Below are 21,505 nucleotides of genomic sequence, written 5' to 3'. Positions count from 1 at the left end.
TAGAAGGGTTTCTCGGGTATAGGATAGTGGAGAGGGCAGTTTGTTCAGAAGAGCTCGCGCAAAGTCGCCACTTACCAGCGCCATCTTTAACGAATCTTTCGCTACTGAATTCGGTTTCAATTGTTATCCTTTCCTCTTCTAATTGCATCAGCTCTTTGTCATGGGATGCCAAAACCTCTTCAACATCCACAAGCCAAACTCACTTTGTCCTTACTTCGTTCACCATGATCGAAAGGCTTAATTATGTCTAGTTTTACGCTAAGTGTAACACACTTACGAGCTCTTTTAGGCTTTTCCGACACCTTAGAACTCATCTTGCAAACGGCTGCTCACAGGCACGTATTTAAGCAATGCCGGCTAGAATGCAGTTCTGAATCCGGGGGAGAGTGGCTGCTCGGGGCGCGCGCTGCCTTTTTTCATAACAGTGAAAACACCTTCTATTAGCAAAAACAGGGAACTAATTTAGGTCTTTCATAACAATGAGGCGAACGTTCGAAAAGCGGGGGACACCTGTATCAGGGAATTGAGATGTGGGGAACTGCAGAGAGGAGTTAAATCTCTATTTATTAATAATGGGACAAGTGTCAGCGGTTAGATTTAACAATGGAGTAGGCTTCAGGAATTAGAGGGATGGCTTATTTTTGCTCCTACCTTCTTATGTGACATGTGCTAGGCAGGGGTTGGGATAATGCTCCTAGGGTTCAGGAACTTGGAATAGTTGATAAAGAATAGTACCCATAATAAGCATGTTGCTTTTGTAAAGGAACAACAAAGAACCTTCAGGTATACCCTCAGGTGCTCCCGGAAAGAGATTGGCAGAAAGATCTCCATAAGATCATAAGAAATAGGAGCAGAAGTTGGCCATTCAACCCATCGAGTCTGTTCTGCCATTCAATCATGGGCTGATCCATTCTTCCAGTCATCCCCACTCCCCTGCTTTCACCCCATACTGTTTGATGCCCTGGCTAATCAAGAACCTATCTATTTCTGCCTTAAATACATCCAATAACTTGGCCTCCTCAGCTGCTCGTGGCAACAAATTCCACAGATTTACCACCCTCTGACTAAAGTAATTTCTCCGCATCTCAGTTCTAAAGGGAGATCCTTCAAATCTTAAGTCGTGCCCTAATGTCCTAGAATCCCCTACCATGGGAAGTAACTTTGCCATATTTAACCCGTTCAGGCTTTTTAACATTTGGAATGTTTCTATCAGATACTCCCTCATTCTCCTGAACTCCAGGGAATACAGTCCAAGAGCTGCCAGATGCTTCTCAAACAGTAACCTTTTCATTCCTGGAATCATTCTCATGAACCTCCTCTGAACCCTCTGCAACGTCAGAATATACTTTCTAAAATAAGGAGCACAAAACTGCACACAGTACTCTGTATGGTCTCACGAGTGCCTTATAGAGCCTCAACATTACACCCCTGCTCTTATATTCTATACCTCCAGAAATGAATGCCAACATTGCATTTGCCTTCTTCACCACTGACTCAACCTGGAGGTTAACCTTTAGGGTATCCTGCACAAGGACTCCCAAGTTCCTTTGCACCTCTGCATTTTGAATTCGCTCTCCATCCAAATGCCTGTTTATTTCTTCCACCAAAGTGCATGACCGTACATTTTCCAACATTATATTTCATTTGCCACTTCTTTGCTCATTAACCTAAACTATCTAAGTCTCTCTGCAGGCTCTCTGTTTCCTCAACACTACGCACTCCCCCACCTATCTTTGTATCATCGGCAAATTTAGCCACAAATCCATCAATCCCATAGTCCAAATCATTGAAATACATTGTAAAAAGCAGCAGTCCCAACACCGACCCCTGTGAACTCCACTGGTAACCAGCAGCCAGTCAGAATAGGATCCCTTTATTCCCACTCTCTGCTTTCTGCTGTTCAACCAATGCTCCACCCATGCTAATAACTCCCCTGTAATTCCATGGGCTCTTATCTTGCTAGCAGCCTCATGTGCGGCACCTTGTCAAAGGCCTTCTGAAAATCCAAGTACACCACATTTACTGCATCTTGTGACGGGATGCTGAATTACCCCTATGAACTGTGCTCATTTACCCCTATTAACTGTGCTTTTAGAGAGAGAGAGAAAGAGAGAGAGAGAGAGAAAGAGAGAGAGAGAGAAAGAAAAGAGAGAGAGAGAAGAGAGAGAGAGAAAGAGAGAGAGAGAAAGGGAGAGAGAAAGGGAGAGAGAAAGGGAGAGAGAAAGGGAGAGAGAAAGGGAGAGAGAGAGAAAGAGAGAGAGAAAGAGAGAGAGAGAAAGGGAGAGAGAAAGGGAGAGAGAAAGGGAGAGAGAAAGGGAGAGAGAAAGGGAGAGAGAAAGGGAGAGAGAAAGGGAGAGAGAAAGGGAGAGAGAAAGGGAGAGAGAGAGAAAGAGAGAGAGAGAGAAAGAGAGAGAGAGAGAGAGAAAAAGAGAGAGAGAGAGAGAGAGAAAAAGAGAGAGAGAGAGAGAGAGAAAAAGAGAGAGAGAGAGAGAGAGAGAAAGAGAGAGATTGTGATTTTCTTACACAGAGCGAGGAAGGAGGAGTTATTTGAATGACAGTTGATGCTCAGCACGGGAAGATAAAATAGGTCAGATGATAGACACATGATTTGGACACTGAATAAGCATTGTTGTGCCTGCAGGAAAAGTGGGTTTTGGAGGATCGATCAGGTGGATCGATCCGTCACTCTTGCAGTGGAAAGGAAAGGGGCTGACTGGTGGGGAGTTGTCCATGTGTCCACCTTCGCCTGGGGGATAGCTCCACCACAGAAAACCGGTCCCCTTTGTTAAAGTCACAGTCGGTGACCTTTAAATGATTTCGAAGGACAACAAGAAGATCGACGGCGTCAGCTCACCTGAAGGCTCAAATCTCTCCTCTCTCTCTCTCCATCACTACTCAACTCAATACCACGAACTGAACTTTACTCATCATCATAAGACTGTATCTTTTTACCCCTAGACTTAAGGAAGCTTGGTTTTTCATACATATATTTCCACACTTACTGATATACTTACTTATATATATAATCTTTGCTAACCTGTTTAATTTATCTACATTTATATTACTGTATTGCATAGTTACTAATAAATAAGTGTTTTCCATCTCTGCTGGTTCTTTATTCCCGTCACGGGGCACGTGACAAAATTGGGGGCTCGTCTGGGATCTGAACAAATTGATTGGGAGGCTTGTTTGAATTGATTGGGGAAAATCACTTTTGATTTGGTTGTGTGGAAAAGCAGCAGAAATGGTTGTTAGGGACTTTCTAAAATCACCAGACCCACTGACTTTGAAGATAACTAAAAAGGATGATGTGCAGGACATTGCTAAAGAATTGAGAATTGAGGTAAAGAAGGCTATGACTAAGGTAGAAATTCAAAGAAAAATAGTTGGATATTATATCTTGACAAAGCAGTTTACTGAGGACGTGTTGAAAATGTTCGTGGAAGGTAAACCTACTGAGGATGAGCTTCAGCTTCAGTTGGAAAAATTAAGACTGGAGCATGAATTGAAATTAAAACAGCTCAAGAGAGAGGCTAGAAAGGCAGCAAAACAGAGAGCAGAGGCAGAAAGACAGAGACAGCTCGAAAGGGAGAGATGGCAATGTGAGGATCACATGGCAGACAAGCAGAGGCGGTTCAAGCTGGAAAAAATAGAGAAGTGGCAGCAAAGAGGTTTAGAGTCGGACCCGGATGAGTTTTACAGCTCGGAAGGGCTTGCTTTGTGTGATGAATTTAAAAGTTGTGTTCTTGATGATGTATGGGTATACCCAGATGCAGAGGATGCCGCTACCCTGCAGGAGTCTGATAAGAAAGCAGACAAAGAGGTTTTAACCCACGAGGTTGAGTTTACTCCAGAAAGGAGTTTGCCAGAGAATAGCTGGGAGGTTCGGGGTGACCTTGAAGGTGAAACTGGGACAAGTGATGACAGCCCAGAAGAGGTAGCTGTCCCGATTGAATGTGTTTAGATTGTTGAAGTACCTGTGAATTCACAGGATTCTGAACCTTATGTTGAAGCTCAGTTAAAGTCTGAAGTGTCTGACTTGGTTGAAAAGGAATGCAGTTTTTTTGTGTCAAATGATCTTGGTTCAGTGAATAAGGGGTTAACCTTGGTACCAGTGGAATGTGAGGATTCTCAGTCACTTGTATTAGACTGCGTTTTAAAAGTTGGTGATGAGGCAGAAATCAGTAAGGTCAGTGTTACTGAAAAGAATGGGAAAAGTGTTGTTCCTGGACTTTTGGATAAAGTGTTGAAAAAGGTTGGATTGTTTGCACAACCTTTGACCCTGCTGCAGGACAAAGGCCTGCTGAGAAAGGCTGTGCTGCTCTATTGAATTTTGTTTGGACATTTGAACACCTGCAAGGTCATGCTGTTATTCAGGGTGATGTTATGGGAGCAAGTTGAAGGGAAGATCATAATCAGATAAAGGGATTGTTTGGTCTCTTCTATAATGTATACATGGTTCTTATAAGCCTGGTGATGGCGCTAAGTTTAGTAAACAAGGGAGGCATGTTGACATCTCTCCAAGATAAGGTTTATATAGCTGTTCAATTTATGAGCAAAGCTGCTGTTGAGGTCTATGATAGCAAAACCAGAGGTTTAAATTACGATGATGTGACACAGACTTTTCTACCTTCCAGATTTCAGCAGGACTTAGAGGGTAGTAAGGCTGAGGAGAGCAAAGAGGAAAGGAAAGGCTTGTCCTTATTGAGGAAGGAATTTATAGAGGAACAGAAGCGAGATTCTGGAATGGTGGCTTTCAGGGAGATAGCTCTCACAGGAGAGGAAATTCAGAAAGAGACAGTGGGATATTACCATAAAGATGGGGTGTTGATGAGGAAATGGAGACCAGCCACAGTGCCTGCAAGTTACGTGGTGGTTCTGAAAGTTTACAGGGCTGAAATTTTAAACATGGCTTATAGTATGCCTTTAGGTGGACCTCATGGAGTGAGAAAGACAGCAAATAGGATTATGAAGGAATTTTACTGGCCTAGTTTAAGAAAGGATGCTGTGAATTTTTACAGAACTGACCATATCTGTCAAGTTGAGGGGAAATCTAATCAGGTTATTCAGGTAACACTACTTAAACCAATATCTACTTTTAGTGAACTTTTTTCTAGGGTCATAGTGGATTGTGTAGGCCCATTGCAAAAGACTGCAGCTGGTTATCAATATGTGTTAACAATTGTGTGTGCTGTGTCTTGGTCCCCTGAAGCAATGTCTTTTGAAAACACCGAGGCCAAGACTGTGGTAACAGCATTCAGTAAGTTTAACACACTGGTAGGTCTGCTCAAAGAAATTCAATTTGACCAGGGTAGTAACTTTACTTAGAGAACATTCCAGGGAATAGTTAGAGAATTGGAAGCTAAGCACACGGTGTCATCTACATATCACACAGAGTCCAAGGGAGCCTTGGAATGGCTCAACTCAACTCTTAAGACCATGATTAAAGCACATTGTGTGAGAAATGGGAAAAATTGGGACGAAGGGATTCCCCTCCTCTTATTTATTGTTGGAGATTCGATTCAGAAGGCATTGGAGAGTAGTTTGTTGGAACCTGTATTCAGTTATAGGTCAAAAGGACCTTTGACCCTATTCAGAGAACTATGGTCTGATTTGGAAAAATGTGTCAGTGTGTTTAAGTATGTTTCAGAATTCTGGAAGGGATTTAATAGGATTTGTGTCCTTGCAAAGGAAAGATTACAAAATGGTCGAATAAAAATAAAACACTTCTTTGCTAGAATTGCAGCTGGGCGAATTGTTATGGAACAAAATGGAGTCATGGAATCTGATAATGGAGTGGAAAAACATGCTTACCCACTGAATCTAGTCTCACCAAGATATCAGAATTCCACTGTTTTGGAAAATATTACTGATAAGGTCCATCAGTTGCACCCTAGACCACAAGAACAAGTGAAAGGACTAATTGACATTTTGAAATGGTGCACAGGTGCAGTGCATCACGTCATTATAAATTCAGCCCAGCCCATGAAACAGCATTTTCACAGAATGAACTTTGAAAAAAATAAAAGGGTTGAACAAGGAATTAGAAACAAGAAAGAAAAGGGAAAGAGAATGGATGACTGTATTGATAAGAGTGGGGAAGGCTAAATACCTTATAAAGATTGACTTGTTAAAAGGATAATGGAGTGTTCCTTTAACAGGGAGGGCTAATGAGCTATCAGCATTTGTGACATTGTCTAGACTGTATCAGTACAATGTTTTACACTTCAGAATAAAAAATGCTCCAGGGACATTTCAAAGAATGATCAATTCTGTTATTGGAGGTTTAGAAAGCACAGGGGTTTATATCAATGATTTAGTGGTCTGGAATGACACGTGGGAAGAGCATATCGCAGCTGTAGAAAAACTGTTTGACAGACTTTCTAAGGCCAATCTTACTGTGAACCTCGCTAAAAGTAAGTTTGGTCATGCTACTGTTATTTATCTTGGCTACGTAGTAGGCCAGGGCCACCTGGCTTCTGTACAGGCCAAGGTTCAAGCTATTGCTGAAGTTCCTGTTCTGACCGGCAAGAAAGCTTTGAGAAGGTTTTTAGGAATGGTTAGGTATCATCATAAGTTATGTAAGAACTTTGCTGACATTGCTCTCCCCCCAACAAAACTCCTGGGGAAGAGTGAAAGATCTGTATGGAGTGATAATTTGCCAGGAGGCATTTGAATGTCTGAAAACCATCCTGTGTTATCCTCCTGTGCTCAAAGCACCTGATTTTTGAAAGCCATTTTCTATGGCAACACACGCTAGTGACGAAGCTGCTGGGGCAGTTCTGTTACAGAAAGGAGTGAATGACATTGAACAACCAGTAGCTTATTTCTTAAAGAACTTTAATGTACACCAGGAAAATTATTCAACTGTTGAAAAGAAATTACTAGCACTTATTCTGGCCTTACAACATTTTGAGGCCAATGTTCAAAAAAAAACCTCGAAATCTTTCCGTTATCCAGAGACCATTTGTGGTTTACATGGGTCATAATCCGTGGGTGTTTCTAACTAAAATGAAGGATAAGAATAGAAGCTTGTTAAATTGGAGTCTGATATTGCAAGAATGAGACTTAAAAATCAGACATGTGAAAGATATTGACAATATTATAGCTGATTAGTCACCCAGATATTGTTGGAAATTGTATACATTTTGCTCTGTCTTCTGATGATTTTACCTGTATTGTTTCAAACTCTGAAATTTACATTTAGACAAAAAAAATTCGTCTTCGTCAAATTTTTTTTCCTGAGGAAGGGGAGCGTGACGGGATCCTGAATTACCCCTATGAACTGTGCTCATTTACCCCTATTAACTGTGCTTTTGAAAAGAGAGAGAGTTATTTAACATCTATATATTCTTTTGAAAGAGAGAGACAGAGAGACGAAGGCTAACTGTTGGACTGTCACTTTAAGGCACTGGAAGTAACTTTTGGATTTCTGCTGAGTTGGAAACAGAGATGGCACCGAGCAGCTCATAAGTTGCTATGGTGACCGAAGGCAGTGTTATTTGATGGACACTCGATGTTATGATTTTTGGCACCATGTTGATACTTCTCAAGGACAGTTTGCCTGCTTGTGATTTTCTTACACAGAGAGAGGAAGGAGGAGTTATTTGAATGACAGTTGATGCTCAGCATGGGAAGATAAAATAGGAGGTCAGATGATAGACCTCAGACACATGTTTTGGACACTGAATGAGCATTGTTATGCCCGCAGGAAAAGAGGGTTTTGGAGGATTGATCAGGTGAATCAATCCATCGCTCTCGCAGTGGAAAGGGGTTGATTGACTGGTGGGGAGTTGTCCATGTGTCCACCCTCGCCTGGGGGATAGCTCCACCACAGAAAACCAGTCACCTTTGTTAAAGTCACAGTCAGTGACCTTTAAAGGATTTCGAAGGACAATGAGAAGATCGACGGTGTCAGCTCACCTGAAGACTCAAATCTCTCCCTCTCTCTCTCTCTCTCTCCATCACTACTCAACTCAATAGCACGAATTGAACTGAACTTTACTCATCATCGTGTTACATACCCCGTGACGGGAATAAAGAACCAGCAGAGATGGAAAACACTTTGGAGTCCAGTATTGCTATAAACTACTAATATTTATTAGTAACTACGCAATACAGTAATATAAATGTAGATAAATCAAACAGGTTAGCAATGATTATATATAAAAGTAAGTGTGGAATATATATGTATGAAAAACAAAGCTTCTTTAAGTCTAGGGGTAAAAAGATACAGTCTTACGATGTTGAGTAAAGTTCAGTTCATGGTATATAGTTGAATAGCGATGGGGGGTGGGGGGGAAGAGGGAGAGAGGGAGAGAGGGAGAGAGGGAGAGAGGGAGAGAGGGAGAGAGGGAGAGAGGGAGAGAGGGAGAGAGGGAGAGAGGGAGAGAGGGAGAGAGGGAGAGAGGGAGAGAGGGAGAGAGGGAGAGAGGGAGAGAGGGAGAGAGGGAGAGAGGGAGAGAGGGAGAGAGGGAGAGAGGGAGAGAGGGAGAGAGGGAGAGAGGGAGAGATAGTTAGTTAGGTCTTCAGGTGAGCTGATGCCGTCGATCTTCTCGTCATCCTCCGAAATCCTTCACAAGTCACCGACTGTGACTTTAACCAGGGGGACCGGTCTTCCTGTGGTGGAGCTATCACCCTGGCAAGGGTGGACACATAGACAACTCCCCACCAGTCAACCCCTCCTCCTACATTGGAATAGCAATTTGGATCAATCCGCCTGATTGATCCTCCAAAACCCACTTCCTCTGCGGGCACAACAATGCTCATTCAGTGTCCAGATCATGTGTCTGAGGTCTGTATCATCTGACCTCCCATTTATCTCAGCAGGCTGAGCATCACCTATCAGTCAAAGAGTCCCTCCCTCCCTCCTTCGTCTGCAAAGAAGTGCACAAGCAGCCAACACGGCCTTGAAGAAATATCAACCATCTGCTAAAAATCATAACATCGAGTGTGCATTAAATAACACCGCCTTCGGTCACCATAGCAACTTACGAGCTGCTCGGTGCTGTCTCCAATTCCAAACTTGGTAGAAATCCAAAGTTACTTCCAATGCCTTAAAGTGACAGTCCAACCGTTAATCTTCGTCTCTCTCTCTCTCTTTTCAAAAGCAACATATTAGTGGTAAATAACTCTGTCTCTCTCTCTCCTTTCCAAACAAACCATCAATGATGAATGTCTCTCTCCAAGCAGTTAATAGGGGCACTCCTGGATCCCCTCACAATCGTAAGATTGTATCTTTTTACCCCTAGACTTAAGGAAGCTTGGCTTTTCATACATATATTTCCACACTTACTGATATACTTACATATATATGTGTATATAATCATTGCTAACCTGTTTGATTTATCTACATTTATATTACTGTATTGCATAGTTACTAATATTATTAGTTAATAGCAATACTGGACTCCAAAGTGTTTTCCATCTCTGCTGGTTCTTTATTCCTGCCACGGGGTATGTGACAATCTCCTTTGTCTACCCTGCTTGTAATTTCCTCAAAAAATTGCAGTAGATTAGTCAAGCAGGATTTTCCTTTCAGGAAACCATGTTGGCTTTGGCCTATCTTGTCATGTGCCTCTAGGTACTCTGTAATCTCATCCCTAACTATTGATTCTAACAACTTTCCAACCACTGATGTCAAGCCAACAGGCCTATAGCTTCCGTTCTGCTCCCTCCCACTCTTCTTAAATAGCAGAGTAACATTTACAATTTTCCAGTCATGCGGTACAATGCCAGAATCTATCAATTCTTGAAAGATCATTGTTAATGTCTCTACTGTGACAGGGTCCTGAATTACCCCTATAAACTGTGCTCGATTACCCCTATGGACTGTGCTTTTGAAAAGAGAGGGAGAGTTATTTAACACCGACATGTTGTTTTGAAAGGAGAGAGAGAGAGAGAGAGAGAAAGCAAGAAAGAGCAAGAGAGACAAAGACTAACTGTTGGACTGTCACTTTAAGGCACAAGAAAGAACTGGCTAACTTTTGGATTTCTGCTGAGCTGGAGATGGCACCGAGCAGCTCGTAAGTTGCTATGGTGACCAAAGGCGGCGTTATTTAACGGACAATTGATGTTATGAATTTTTCGGCAGCGTGTTGATACTTCTCAAGGACATTCGCCTGCTTGTGCATTTCTTATACAGAGAAGAGGAGTTATTTGAATGACAGCTGGTATCCAGTACGGTGACATAAATAGGAAGTCAGATGATATAGACCTCAGACACATGTTTTGGCCACTGAATGAGCTTTGTTGTGCCCACAGAAAAAGTGGGTTTTTGGAGGATCGATCAGGCAGATCGATCAGTTGCTCTTGTAGTGAAGAAAAAAGGCCGTGACCGTTGGGGAGTTGTGCATGTGTCTAACCCTTGCCTGGGTTGAAAGCTCCATCACAGAAAAACGGTCCCCTTTGTTAAAGTTACAGTCAGTGACTTTTGAAGGATTTTGGAGGACAACGAGAAGATTGACGGGGTTGGCTCAACTGAAAACTCAAATCTCTCCCTCTCTCTCTCTCCATCACTACTCAACTCAATACCATGAATTGAACTGAACTTTACTCATCGTTGTAAGACTGTATCTTTTTACCCCTAGACTTAAAGAAGCTTGGTTTTTCACATTTATATCCACACTTACTGATATACTTATTTATATATAATCATTGCTAACCTGTTTGATTTATCTACATTTATATTACTGTATTGCGTAGTTACTAATAGAAATATTATTATTAATAACTAATATTATTAGTTAATAGCAATACTGGACTCCAAAGTGTTTTCTATTTCTGCTGGTTCTTTATTCCAGTCACGGGGTATGTGACACTGCAATCTCTCCAGCTACTTCCTTCAGAACCCAAGGGTGCATTCCATCAGGTCCAGGAAATTTATCGACCATTAAGCTTCCTGAGCACCTTCGCAGTTGTAATTTTCACTGCGTATACTTCACTTCCCTGACACTCTTGAATGTCCAGTATACTGTAGATGTCTTCCACTGTGAAGACTGATGCAAAACACCCATTCACTTCCTCTGCCATCTCTGCATCTCTCATTACAATATCTCCAGTGTCATTTTCTATTGGTCCTATATCTATCATCAACTCACTTTTACCCTTTATATACTTAAAGCATTTAGTATCTTCCTTTCATAAAATTCGTATTTTCCTTGCTAATGACTTTCTTTGTTTCCTTCTGCAAGATTTTAAAAGCTTCCCAAGCCTTTATCTTGCCACCAGCTTTGGCTTTCTTGTATGCCCTCTCTTTTGCTTTTACTTTGGCTCTGACTCCACTTGTCAGCCATGGTAAGTGTCAGCCATTCGAAAATTTCTTATTTGGAATATGTCTGTCTTGCACTTCCCTCATTTTTCGCAGCAACTCCAGCCATTGCTGCTCTGCTGTCCTTCCTGATAGTGTCTCTTTCCAGTCAACCTTGGCCAGTTCCCCTCTCATGCCATTGTAATTTCCCTTATTCCACTTTAGTACCGACATTGGAATTTGGTTTGTCCTTCCCAGATTTCAAAGAGAACTTGATCATATTGTGATCAGTGTTTCCTAAGGGTTCCTTAACCTTGAGCTCTCTTATCACCTCCAGATCATTGCACAACACCCAATCCAGCACAGCCGATCCCCTAGTGGGCTCAACAACAAGTGGTTCTAAAAAGCTATCCCTTAGACATTCTACAAATTGTCTCTCTTGAGGTCCAGTACTGGCTTGGTTTTCCCAATCTAATTTCATGTTAAAATCCCCAACAATTATCATGACATTGCCCTTCTGACATCCCCTTTTCTATCTCCTGCCGTAATTTGTAATCCACATCCTGGCTGCTGTTTGGAGGCTTGTATACAACTGCCATTAGAAAGATAGGAAACCTACAGCACAATACAGGCCCTTCAGCCCACAAAGTTGTGCCAATCACACCCTACCTTAGAAACTACTAGGCTTACCCATAACCTCTATTTTTTTAAGCTCCACGTACCTATCCAAAGGTCTCTTAAAAGACCTTACTGTATCCGCCTCCACCACCGTTGCCGGCAGCCCATTACATGCACTCACCACTCTCAGCGTAAAAAACTTACCCCTGACATCTCCTCTGTACCTACTCCCCAGCAATTTAAACCTGTATCCTCTTGTGGCAGCCACTTCAGCCCTGGGAAAAAGGCTCTGACTATCTACACGATCAATGCCTCTCATCCTCTTATACACATCGATCAGGTCACCTCTCATCCTCCGTTGCTCCAAGGAGAAAAGGCCGAGTTCACGCAACCTGTTTTCATAAGGCATGCTCCCCATTCCAGGCAACATCCTTGTAAATCTCCTCTGCACCCTTCCTATGGTTTCCACATCCTTCCTGTAGTGAGGCGACCAGAACTGAGCACAGTACTCCAAATGGGGTCTGACCAGGGTCCTGTATAGCTGTAACATTACCTCTCAGCTCCTAAATTCAATTCCACGATTGATGAAGGCCAATATACCGTATACCTTCTTAACCACAGAGTCAACCTGCGCAGCTGCTTTGAGCGTCCTATGGACCCGGACCCCAAGATCCCTCTGATCCTCCACACTGCCAAGAGTCTTACCATTAATACTATATTCTTCCATCATATTTGACCTACCAAAATGAACCACTTCACACTTATCTGGGCTGAACTCCATCTGCCACTTCTCAGCCCAGTTTTGCATCCTATCAATGTCCCACTGTAACCTCTGACAGCCCTCCACACTATCCACAACACCTCCAACCTTTGTGTCATCAGCAAACTTACTAACCTATCCCTCCACTTCCTCATCCAGGTCATTTATAAAAATCACAAGAGTAGGTGTCCCAGAACAGATCCCTGAGGTACATCACTGGTCACCAACCTCCATGCAGAATATGACCCGTCTACAACCACTCTTTGCGCTCTGTGGGCAAGCCAATTCTGGATCCACAAAGCAATGTCCCTTTGGATCCCATGCCTCCTTACCTTCTCAATAAGCCTTGCATGGGGCACCTTATGAAATGCCTTGCTGAAATCCACATACACTACATCTACTGCTCTTCCTTCATCAATGTTAGGGTCCTTTTACCCTTACCATTTCTTAACTCAACCCATAGAGACTCTACACCTTCCGATCTTATGTCATCTCTTTCTAATGATTTAATACTATTTCTTATACACAGGGCGACACCACTCCCTCTGCCTACTAACCTATCTTTCTGATACATCGTATATTCTTGGACGTTCAGCTCTCAATAGCAGACATTCTTTAACCAAGATTCAGAGTTGGCCACAACGCCATACTTGTGAATATGCAGCTGAATTTCAAGATCATCCATTTTATTTCTTTTGCTGCGTGCATTGAAATCTAACACTTTCAGACCAGCATTCGTTGCTTTCTGTTTTAACTGCACCACGCCTATATTACTCTGTAACTCATCCCACTGGCTGTGATTTTGCCTCATCTCCTGTTTGTCCTTTCTATCACCTCTGTTGCATGCCACCTCTGACTTATTTCTGTTTTCCCCTTCCTCAGCCCTATCACTCTGGTTCCCATCCCCCTGCCAAATTAGCTTAAGCCCTCCTGAACACTCTATTACACTTGCCTGCTAGGATATTGGACCTCTTTGGGTTCAGGTGTAATCCGTCCTTTTTGTACAGGTTATGGAGAGGGGGAGAGGGGGAGAGGGGGAGAGGGGGAGAGGGGGAGAGGGGGAGAGGGGGAGAGGGGGAGAGGGGGAGAGGGGGAGAGGGGGAGAGGGGGAGAGGGGGAGAGGGGGAGAGGGGGAGAGGGGGAGAGGGGGAGAGGGGGAGAGGGGGAGAGGGGGAGAGGGGGAGAGGGGGAGAGGGGGAGAGGGGGAGAGAGATGGTTTGTTGTTCACGTAAGCTGATGCCGTCAATCCTTCCCATTGTCCTCCGAAACTTCCAAGTTAGCCAAACTTGACTAACTTAAGAGCTCCATCTTCAAGTGATAATCTACCAACCCAGGCAAAGGTTAGATACACTGGTAGACTCCACAGGGTCGCTCTTTCACACACTAATAATCACAGATCAATTCCTCTTAATTGATCCTCAGTCCCACACTCGCGGGCACCTGAAAGTATAGTGGTAATTTCGCTACACCTTAGTGCATCTGCGTGTCCTTTTCTTCTGTGAAGCAAGCCACTACCCTGGTTTAAATACTGCTGTGCTGAACACCGGCTGTCCATCATGTAGCTCCTCCCTTCTATCACCATAGCAACTTACGAGCTGCTCGGTGCCGCTCTCTCTTTTTAAAAGGCACAGTCCATAATGAATAACTCAGGATATCGTCACAAAGCAAAGTCATAAATGGGCTTAGCATTCAGAATCTATTCCTATGAATAAGGTTGCTCATGGAATCAGAGCTGAAAAGACCAAAAGACAGGAGAAAAATTAGGCCATTTGGCCCATTGAGTCTGCTCTGCTATTTAATCATAGCTGATCCTTTTATTTTTCCCTCAACCCCACTCCCTGGCCTTTTCCCATTACCTTTGATGTCATGTCCAATCAAGAACCAATCTAGTTCTGCCTTAAACACAACCAACATCCTGGCCTCCTCAGCTACCAGTAGTAATGAATTCCACAATTTTACTTCCCTCTGGCTAAAGAAACTTTTTCTCTTAAATTTCTCTGTTTAAATGAGACCCCCCCCCCACCCCACCACTGTCTCCTAAGCGTTCTTTTACCTTAAACTCCCCAAATCACCTCTGGTTCATTAAATAGCATCCAATCCGTTATAGCTGATGCCCTAGTAGACTCAATGGCAAAGTGCTCTAAAAAGACATCTTGTAAGCATTCAACAAATTCACTCTCTTGAGATTACCGATCTCATTACCGATCTGATTTCCCCAATCAACCTGAATATTGAAATCTCTCATGATTATAACATTGCCCTTTTGATATGCCTTTTCCATTTCCTATTGTAATCTGTGGTCCACATCCAAGCTTGGGAGGCTTGTATTTTACTGCCATCAGGGTCCTTTTTACCCTTGTAGTTTCTTACAATATCTTCTGATTCCGTGTCACATCTTTCTACTGATTTGATACCATTCTTTACCAGGAGAAACATGCCACCTCCTCTGCCTACCTTCCTATCCCTCTGATACAAGGGGCAACTTTGGACATTCAGCTCCCAACTGCAACCATCTTTCAGCCATGATTCAGTGACAGCCGCAACATCATACCCAACAATCTGTAATATTGCAACATCATCATCCACCTTTTGTTGTTTCCAGTTGGGTATCACAGAAGCAAGTTACTTAGCTGCACAGTTCTTTCTAGTCCGGAGAAATCTCCATGATAACAAGCTCAATGGTTAGAAGTGCACAGCAGTCAGAATGGTAGGGTGTACTGGACAGTGGAAGCAGTGCACAGTTAGGGAAGCATATGCCAATGAATACTTGTACCGTTGGCCAACAGTATTAAAACAATTGAGTTCTCTGCCTACCTAGAGGGGTGGTGGAGCAGTGAGACTTGAACAGTGGATACTGTCAGGGATTGTTACTGGAATCAATACCTTTGTAATACAAATTATTGATAGGAGCTTGTGTGTACACAATACAATGCAAGTACAATAAATTACGGGAGTATTTAAGAGATATAGTCTGGTGGAATAGGAAGAAAAGTGGCAGAGGAAAGTTAATGCTGAGAATTGGGATTGTTACATTTTGGTAGGAAGAATGGGAAGAGTCAATATCTGCGGTCCCCAACCACCAGGCCGCAAAGCATGTGCTACCGGGCCGTGAGGAAACGATATGAGTCAGCTGCTCCTTTCCTCATTCCCTGTCACGCACTGCTGAACTTGAACATAGGGTTGCCAACTGTCCCGTATTTGCTGGGACATCCTGTATATTGGGCTAAATTTGTTTGTCCCATATGGGATTGCCCTTGTCCCGTATTTCCCCCGCTAAGATAGAGTGTTCCTATGAAACCTTTTGTGCTGAAATGGCATGAAGTGAAGAAGCAATTATCATTAATTTATATGGGAAAATTTTTTGAGCGTTCCCAGACCCAAAAAATAACCTAACAAATAATACATAAAACCGAAAATAAATAACATGAACATATAGTAAAAGCAGGAATGATATGATAAGTACACAGCCTATATAAAATAGAAATAATGTATGTACAGTGTAGTCAGGAAGATGAAGGCAAGTGGGGAAAAAAAAATCGGCACGTACGTGCATGCGCACATCAGATGCGCACGTCATGCATGCGCACACAGGTGCCCGCGCAAGGCTTCATGGTCATAGTAGTCTTTCTTGGGGTAAAATATCCCAGGATTTGACTGCTACTTCTGTCCCTTATTTCGGAGTGAGAAAATTGGCAACCCTAACTGTAAAAGACATGTTGTGGTGAGTTTAACCCTATATGAACACCCCCCCCCCCACCCGGTCGGCCGGTCCGCGGTGCAAAAAAGGTTGGAGACCCCTGATCAATATAACTAGAGAATACAATTCTCCTTCAAATAGAGGAGGTTACACAATTAAGTTATTTGAAAGTATGGAGTGTACTGGATGTGATATAAACTAGGGATACAGAATGATGATGGGGACACAGGAACCAATAGCAATTAAGTGAAAATTTGTTGTTACATGTGAGTGAGTGGTCTAGCAAGATTCAACTGGATTCAAAAGGTAGCTCAGTAAGTATCCTAAGGGAACAAATTTACAGGGCTATGGGGTGAGGGCAGGAATGTGGTATTTGCTGGACTGCTAAAGGCAATACAGACTCAACAAGCTAAATGGCCTCTGTTTATGATATAATTATTTAATAATTTGCAGCACTAACATAATAGAAGAAAGTACAGCAAGTCCTCCTAAAAGTAGGTTAGAAGGCTTTAAGTGTTAATTTTTTTTCTTGAAGGCTCAGAAAATGCATGTCTTGTATAGGGTCTCGCATACAAAACTTCATCCAACTCTGTTCCAACAATATTCCCACAAAATAGCAAGCAACACCACTTAACAGGTGGAGGAGGGCGGAGGTTGTTGCTTTGATGCTTGCTGCTGCCTGCTGCCTGCACGGGGTTATTTCCTCTTTCAGTCACAGTTTCTCCATCTACCAGCTGGGCTTGGATATCCATATTTTTTTTTCTGCCAGGAAAGTACAGTACCTGTTTCCTATACTTAATGGCCTGAGGAATGATTGAACATCACACGTTTACAAAAAGAGAGTTCCTCTACGTAACATCCCAATAGTTTCAGCGTTATCTTGGAGATGAAATAAGGCTACATTTTGTTGCTTTCAAAGAAACCATAATAAGAGGGAAATTTGATGGATTCTCATATTCCTAGGGGATTATGATGATGTCATTAGTTTGCTATCTTGAATCTGATAGAAGGAATGGCACTTCAACAGTTTGGCCCGAAAGTGAGTAAATGGCAATACAAAATTAATGGAAATGAATGAAAAGACTAATAAGTATGTCATTGGAAATAATCACATCATACAAATAAATCGATTTCCTTACCCAGAGAGCAAAGTGGCGACAGAGACATTGAAAGAGATGTCAGACAAATAGCAATGATAATCTGCCCTTTACCATACTACAGAACATTAAGGCATCAAAACAAGTAGGAGTAAAAATAAAACCAATCTTCAAACTATTGGCAGTTGTGCTTTCTGTTACCAAACCCCTACACTGGGACACCCTCAATGAGTGTTTCTAATATCTCTAACCTCTTTTGAGATAAAAAGTCAACCCACCTGTTGGTTATAGGGCCCAAAATCCCTTTATTGACATAACTTAGTTTTTGTTTGGTAAAGCTTCTGTGAAACATCTTAAGGATGTCTTTATCACATTAAATATGAAAATAAAACACTATTGCACAATTTATGTTCAGAATTGATCTCTTGATCTTTCTCTCAATATAAATCACTATGAAAATTCCATCAATTTACCGGTATCAATCCGCGCTCGGACATAACTGTACTTCGGATTTGGTACGACTCTTTTCTTTAGAAACTACAGAGAGAACAAAGCAAATGCAAATGATAAATACAAGTGCAATAAAACTACAAAAAGACCCAACTGAATATCTAGACTTTGAAACACATTATAAAATCACATGGCCAAATAAAGAACCAGATAGAAAGAAACTGGCACTGAGGAAATTGGTAAATTAATACTACTGAGGTACAGTGAAAAACTTGTCTTGCACATCATCCATACAGATCAATTCATTACAACAATGCATTGAAAGGCAGGGTGGAGTTACGTTGGCACTCAATGGCAACTTCTTCAAGTTCTTCTATGAAAACAACTTAATTTCTACCTTTGATGACTCTCCTTTTCTCTTTCACAGTGGATGGGGTTCTGTTTAAGACCCTGACCTGGAGTTACACTCAGATTTCAGTTCTTTGTGGGGTGGGACCCGCTCCCGGGGGCTGGTTTTCATATCCCAAGGACTCATCCTAGAAGACGAGTGCACCTTCAGGGTTCCATGGTTTCTCAGCCATGCTGATTCTAAGTCCGTGTCACCGATTGAAGTGAACATCTGGAGCACTGGATCAGGCACTGGAGACTTTATACTCGGTGAAATGCAGTGTCTCTGTCTCTCCCTCTGTCTGTCTGTCTCTCTCTCTCTGAGAGATTGTTGCCAATTTTCTGGACAGAGGAAAAAAAGCAGCATGACAGACTTTTAACACTGTAAATCAGAATTGTTTTGTTATGTCTTCCCTCTTGCTGTGAAAGGGGTCAACTTTTTTTTAAATTAGTGACAGAGCCTGTGGCAGGTCGAATTGTCAGGGGAACGATTAGTTTTTGTTATACTGTAGATCATGGTCTTTATTGGGCCTTTGCTATTGCTTGCTTGGTGGGTGCTGATGCTTTTTTGCAGAAGTGGGCAGGAGTGAGGGAGGGTCATTACTTTGCTGCTGCTTGTGTGTGGGTGGGGGGAGTAGAGGGCTTTGGGGTTCCAACATTTTATCTGTCATTCATTCTCTGGGGCACTTGTGTTTTTGTAGAACGTCTGCGAAGAACAAGAATTTCAGGACATATATTGCATACATTCTCTTGAAAAGAGACAATGTTTTCAAAAAAAAAAATCCAGGTAGGAAGTGACTTGAAAGACACGAGGGAAGTAGGGTGAACAGGATCACAAGGCCAAAGGATGAGAAGATGCAAGAGCAAGGAAAGGACAAGAGTGCAACAATAAGTGTCTTAAAGGCCCTGGCAGGTAATAAAACAGGCAAAAAATGGAAGCAAAGAGTAGGCATAAAGGACCTGTGACAGGAACAAGGTGATAAAATGCAGGTAAATTGATAACATCTGGAATCTAAACAGGCAAAGTTGGAAGTGGGTGAACAGGCTGAATAAATGGAAAAAGATTAAGCAGGTTAAAGGGTGAAGGATAAAGAGGATGGTAAGGGTTGTGGTTGAGGCCAAAGTAAAGACCTGAGCAAAGTAGACTGGACCAGGCAAAAACAGACTGATAGCAAAGTCTACATCCAGCAAGTGGGATTCCGGTTTAAATGGTGCCAGAGAATCTCAGTGACTTCTTGCAGGTGGCTAATAAAACAAAGAAAACAACTAAATACTTTGTTAATACTTTGTATAAAAACCTCTCGGGGAAGAGTAAAGGAGGAAGAGTATTCTTCATGGTCAACAATGCTTGGTACGACCCCCGGAATGTGCATGGTCTCAAATTATTTTGTTCCCCAGACCTGGAATACCTGGTGCTGCTATGCTGACTCTCTGGCTGCCGAGGGAGTTCATGGCTGTTATCATCACAGCAGTGTACATTCCGCCGCAGGCTGAGACTGACCTGCTCTCAAAGAACTGTACGAGACACGCTGGAGACTGCACACCCAGAGGTGGTCTTCATTGTTGCCAGTGACTTTAATCAAGCGTCGCTGATGAAAGTCTCTCTGAAGTTTTGTCAGCACATCCAGGTGTGCACTCGTGGAGATAAGACACTTAACCACTGTTACACTCCCTTCTGCAACGCTTACAAAGCTCTCCTTCATCCAGCTTTTGGAAACTCAGATCATTCTTCAATCCTGCTTTTGCTGATATACAGGCAGAAGCTGAAACAAGAGGTGGCCATAGTTAAAAGGGTCCACTGTTGGTCTATCTAATCGGCCTCAATGGTACAGGACTGCTTCAATGACGTCAACTGGATGTCTTCCATGATGAGTTCATGGATGGAGTCAAATGCTTCATCTGGAAGTGCACCGATGATGCTGTCCCCCAGAAGTTGGTCAGAGTCTTCCTGAACCAGAAATCCTGGATCAATAGTTCTGTGCGAGCCGTACTTACTGCACGACATGGAGTTAACCTTGCAAGCAATCAGCTGGAGCTCAAGGAAACGAGTTACGATCTGCACAAAGCTTTAAAAGGCTGCGAAACAACAATACAGGGACAAGTTTGAGTCAAGATTCTCAATGAATAGCACACGTGACTTGTGGCGAGGGTTGCAAACCATCGCAGATTTCAAAGCTAAATGTAGTGATGCTGCCAACATTGCAGCCTCCCTCCCAAATGAGATCAATTGCTTTTACGCTCAGTTCGATGTCGCTAACTCTGAGCCTCCGAGGAAAGCCACCACTACAACCTGCAACCTGGACATCTGAGGCTGAGGTACGCAGATGTTTCCAATGAGTGGACAATCGCAAGGCCGCAGGACCGTACGGCATCCCAGGGCAAGTACTCAGGATGTGCGCAGCACAACTGGCAGGTGTGTTTACTGATATTTTTAATCTCTCCCTCTTCTAGTGTAGAGTGCTCTTCTGTTTCCAATTATCCACTATTGTCCCTGTACCAAAGAAGACCAAGGTAACATGTCTGAACCACTGGCATCCTGTTGCAGTCATCTCAATAATAAGCAAATGCTTTGAGAAGCTGGTCAAGGATTACATCTGCAGCTTGCTACCACCCAAACTGAACCTCCTACAATTTGCCTACCAGCACAACTGGTCGACAGGTGACACAAAAGCCACTGCTCTACAAACCATCCTTACGTGTCTGAAGAAGGATGTTAATGTGAGAAACCTGTTCTTGAACTACAGTTCAACATTCAACACCGTAATGAATTCTATCCAGGCTCGACAGGAAGCTCAGGAACCTCGGCCTTGTGCAGCTGGACTTCCTGTCAGATCGCCGGCAGGTGGTAAGAGTGGGCTCCCTCACTTCCACCTCTTTGATTCTCAACACAGGAGCCCCTCAGGGCTGGGTACTAAGTCCCCGCCTTTACTTCTTGTATACCCATGACTCTGTCACCACCCACAGCTCTAATCTGTGAAGTAAATTTGCTGACGAGACTACATTGATTGGCCTAATCTCAAACCATAATGAGGTGGCCTACAGGGAAGAAGTCATCTCTCTGACACAGTGGTGTCAAGAAAACAACCTCTCCCTCAATGTCGCAAAAACAAAGGAGCTGGTTGTGAACAGGAGGAATGGAGACAGGCTAACTCCTACTGACATCAATGGATCTGGGGTTGAGAGAGTAATCAGCTTTAAGTTCCTCGGCATCCATATCACTGAGGCCTCACGTGGTCTCTACACACCAG

General features: G+C 42.9%; 1 protein-coding gene across 5 annotated transcripts in view; it reads right to left on the bottom strand.

Moving 5' to 3' along the window:
* cep41 (centrosomal protein 41) overlaps window positions 1-21,505 on the bottom strand; it is a 69,630-nt gene that overhangs the window by 41,617 nt on the left and 6,508 nt on the right. For all 5 annotated transcript variants that reach the window (XM_072241399.1, XM_072241397.1, XM_072241400.1 and 2 more), the window contains exon 2: window positions 17,894-17,957. In XM_072241399.1, the coding sequence (XP_072097500.1) occupies window positions 17,894-17,957 (64 nt within the window). The remainder of the gene's footprint in view (window positions 1-17,893; window positions 17,958-21,505) is intronic.

This window comes from Mobula birostris, chromosome 23, assembly GCF_030028105.1.
Source record: "Mobula birostris isolate sMobBir1 chromosome 23, sMobBir1.hap1, whole genome shotgun sequence".
Taxonomy (NCBI): domain Eukaryota; kingdom Metazoa; phylum Chordata; class Chondrichthyes; order Myliobatiformes; family Myliobatidae; genus Mobula; species Mobula birostris.
This window is presented reverse-complemented; position numbering and strand designations above follow the sequence as displayed.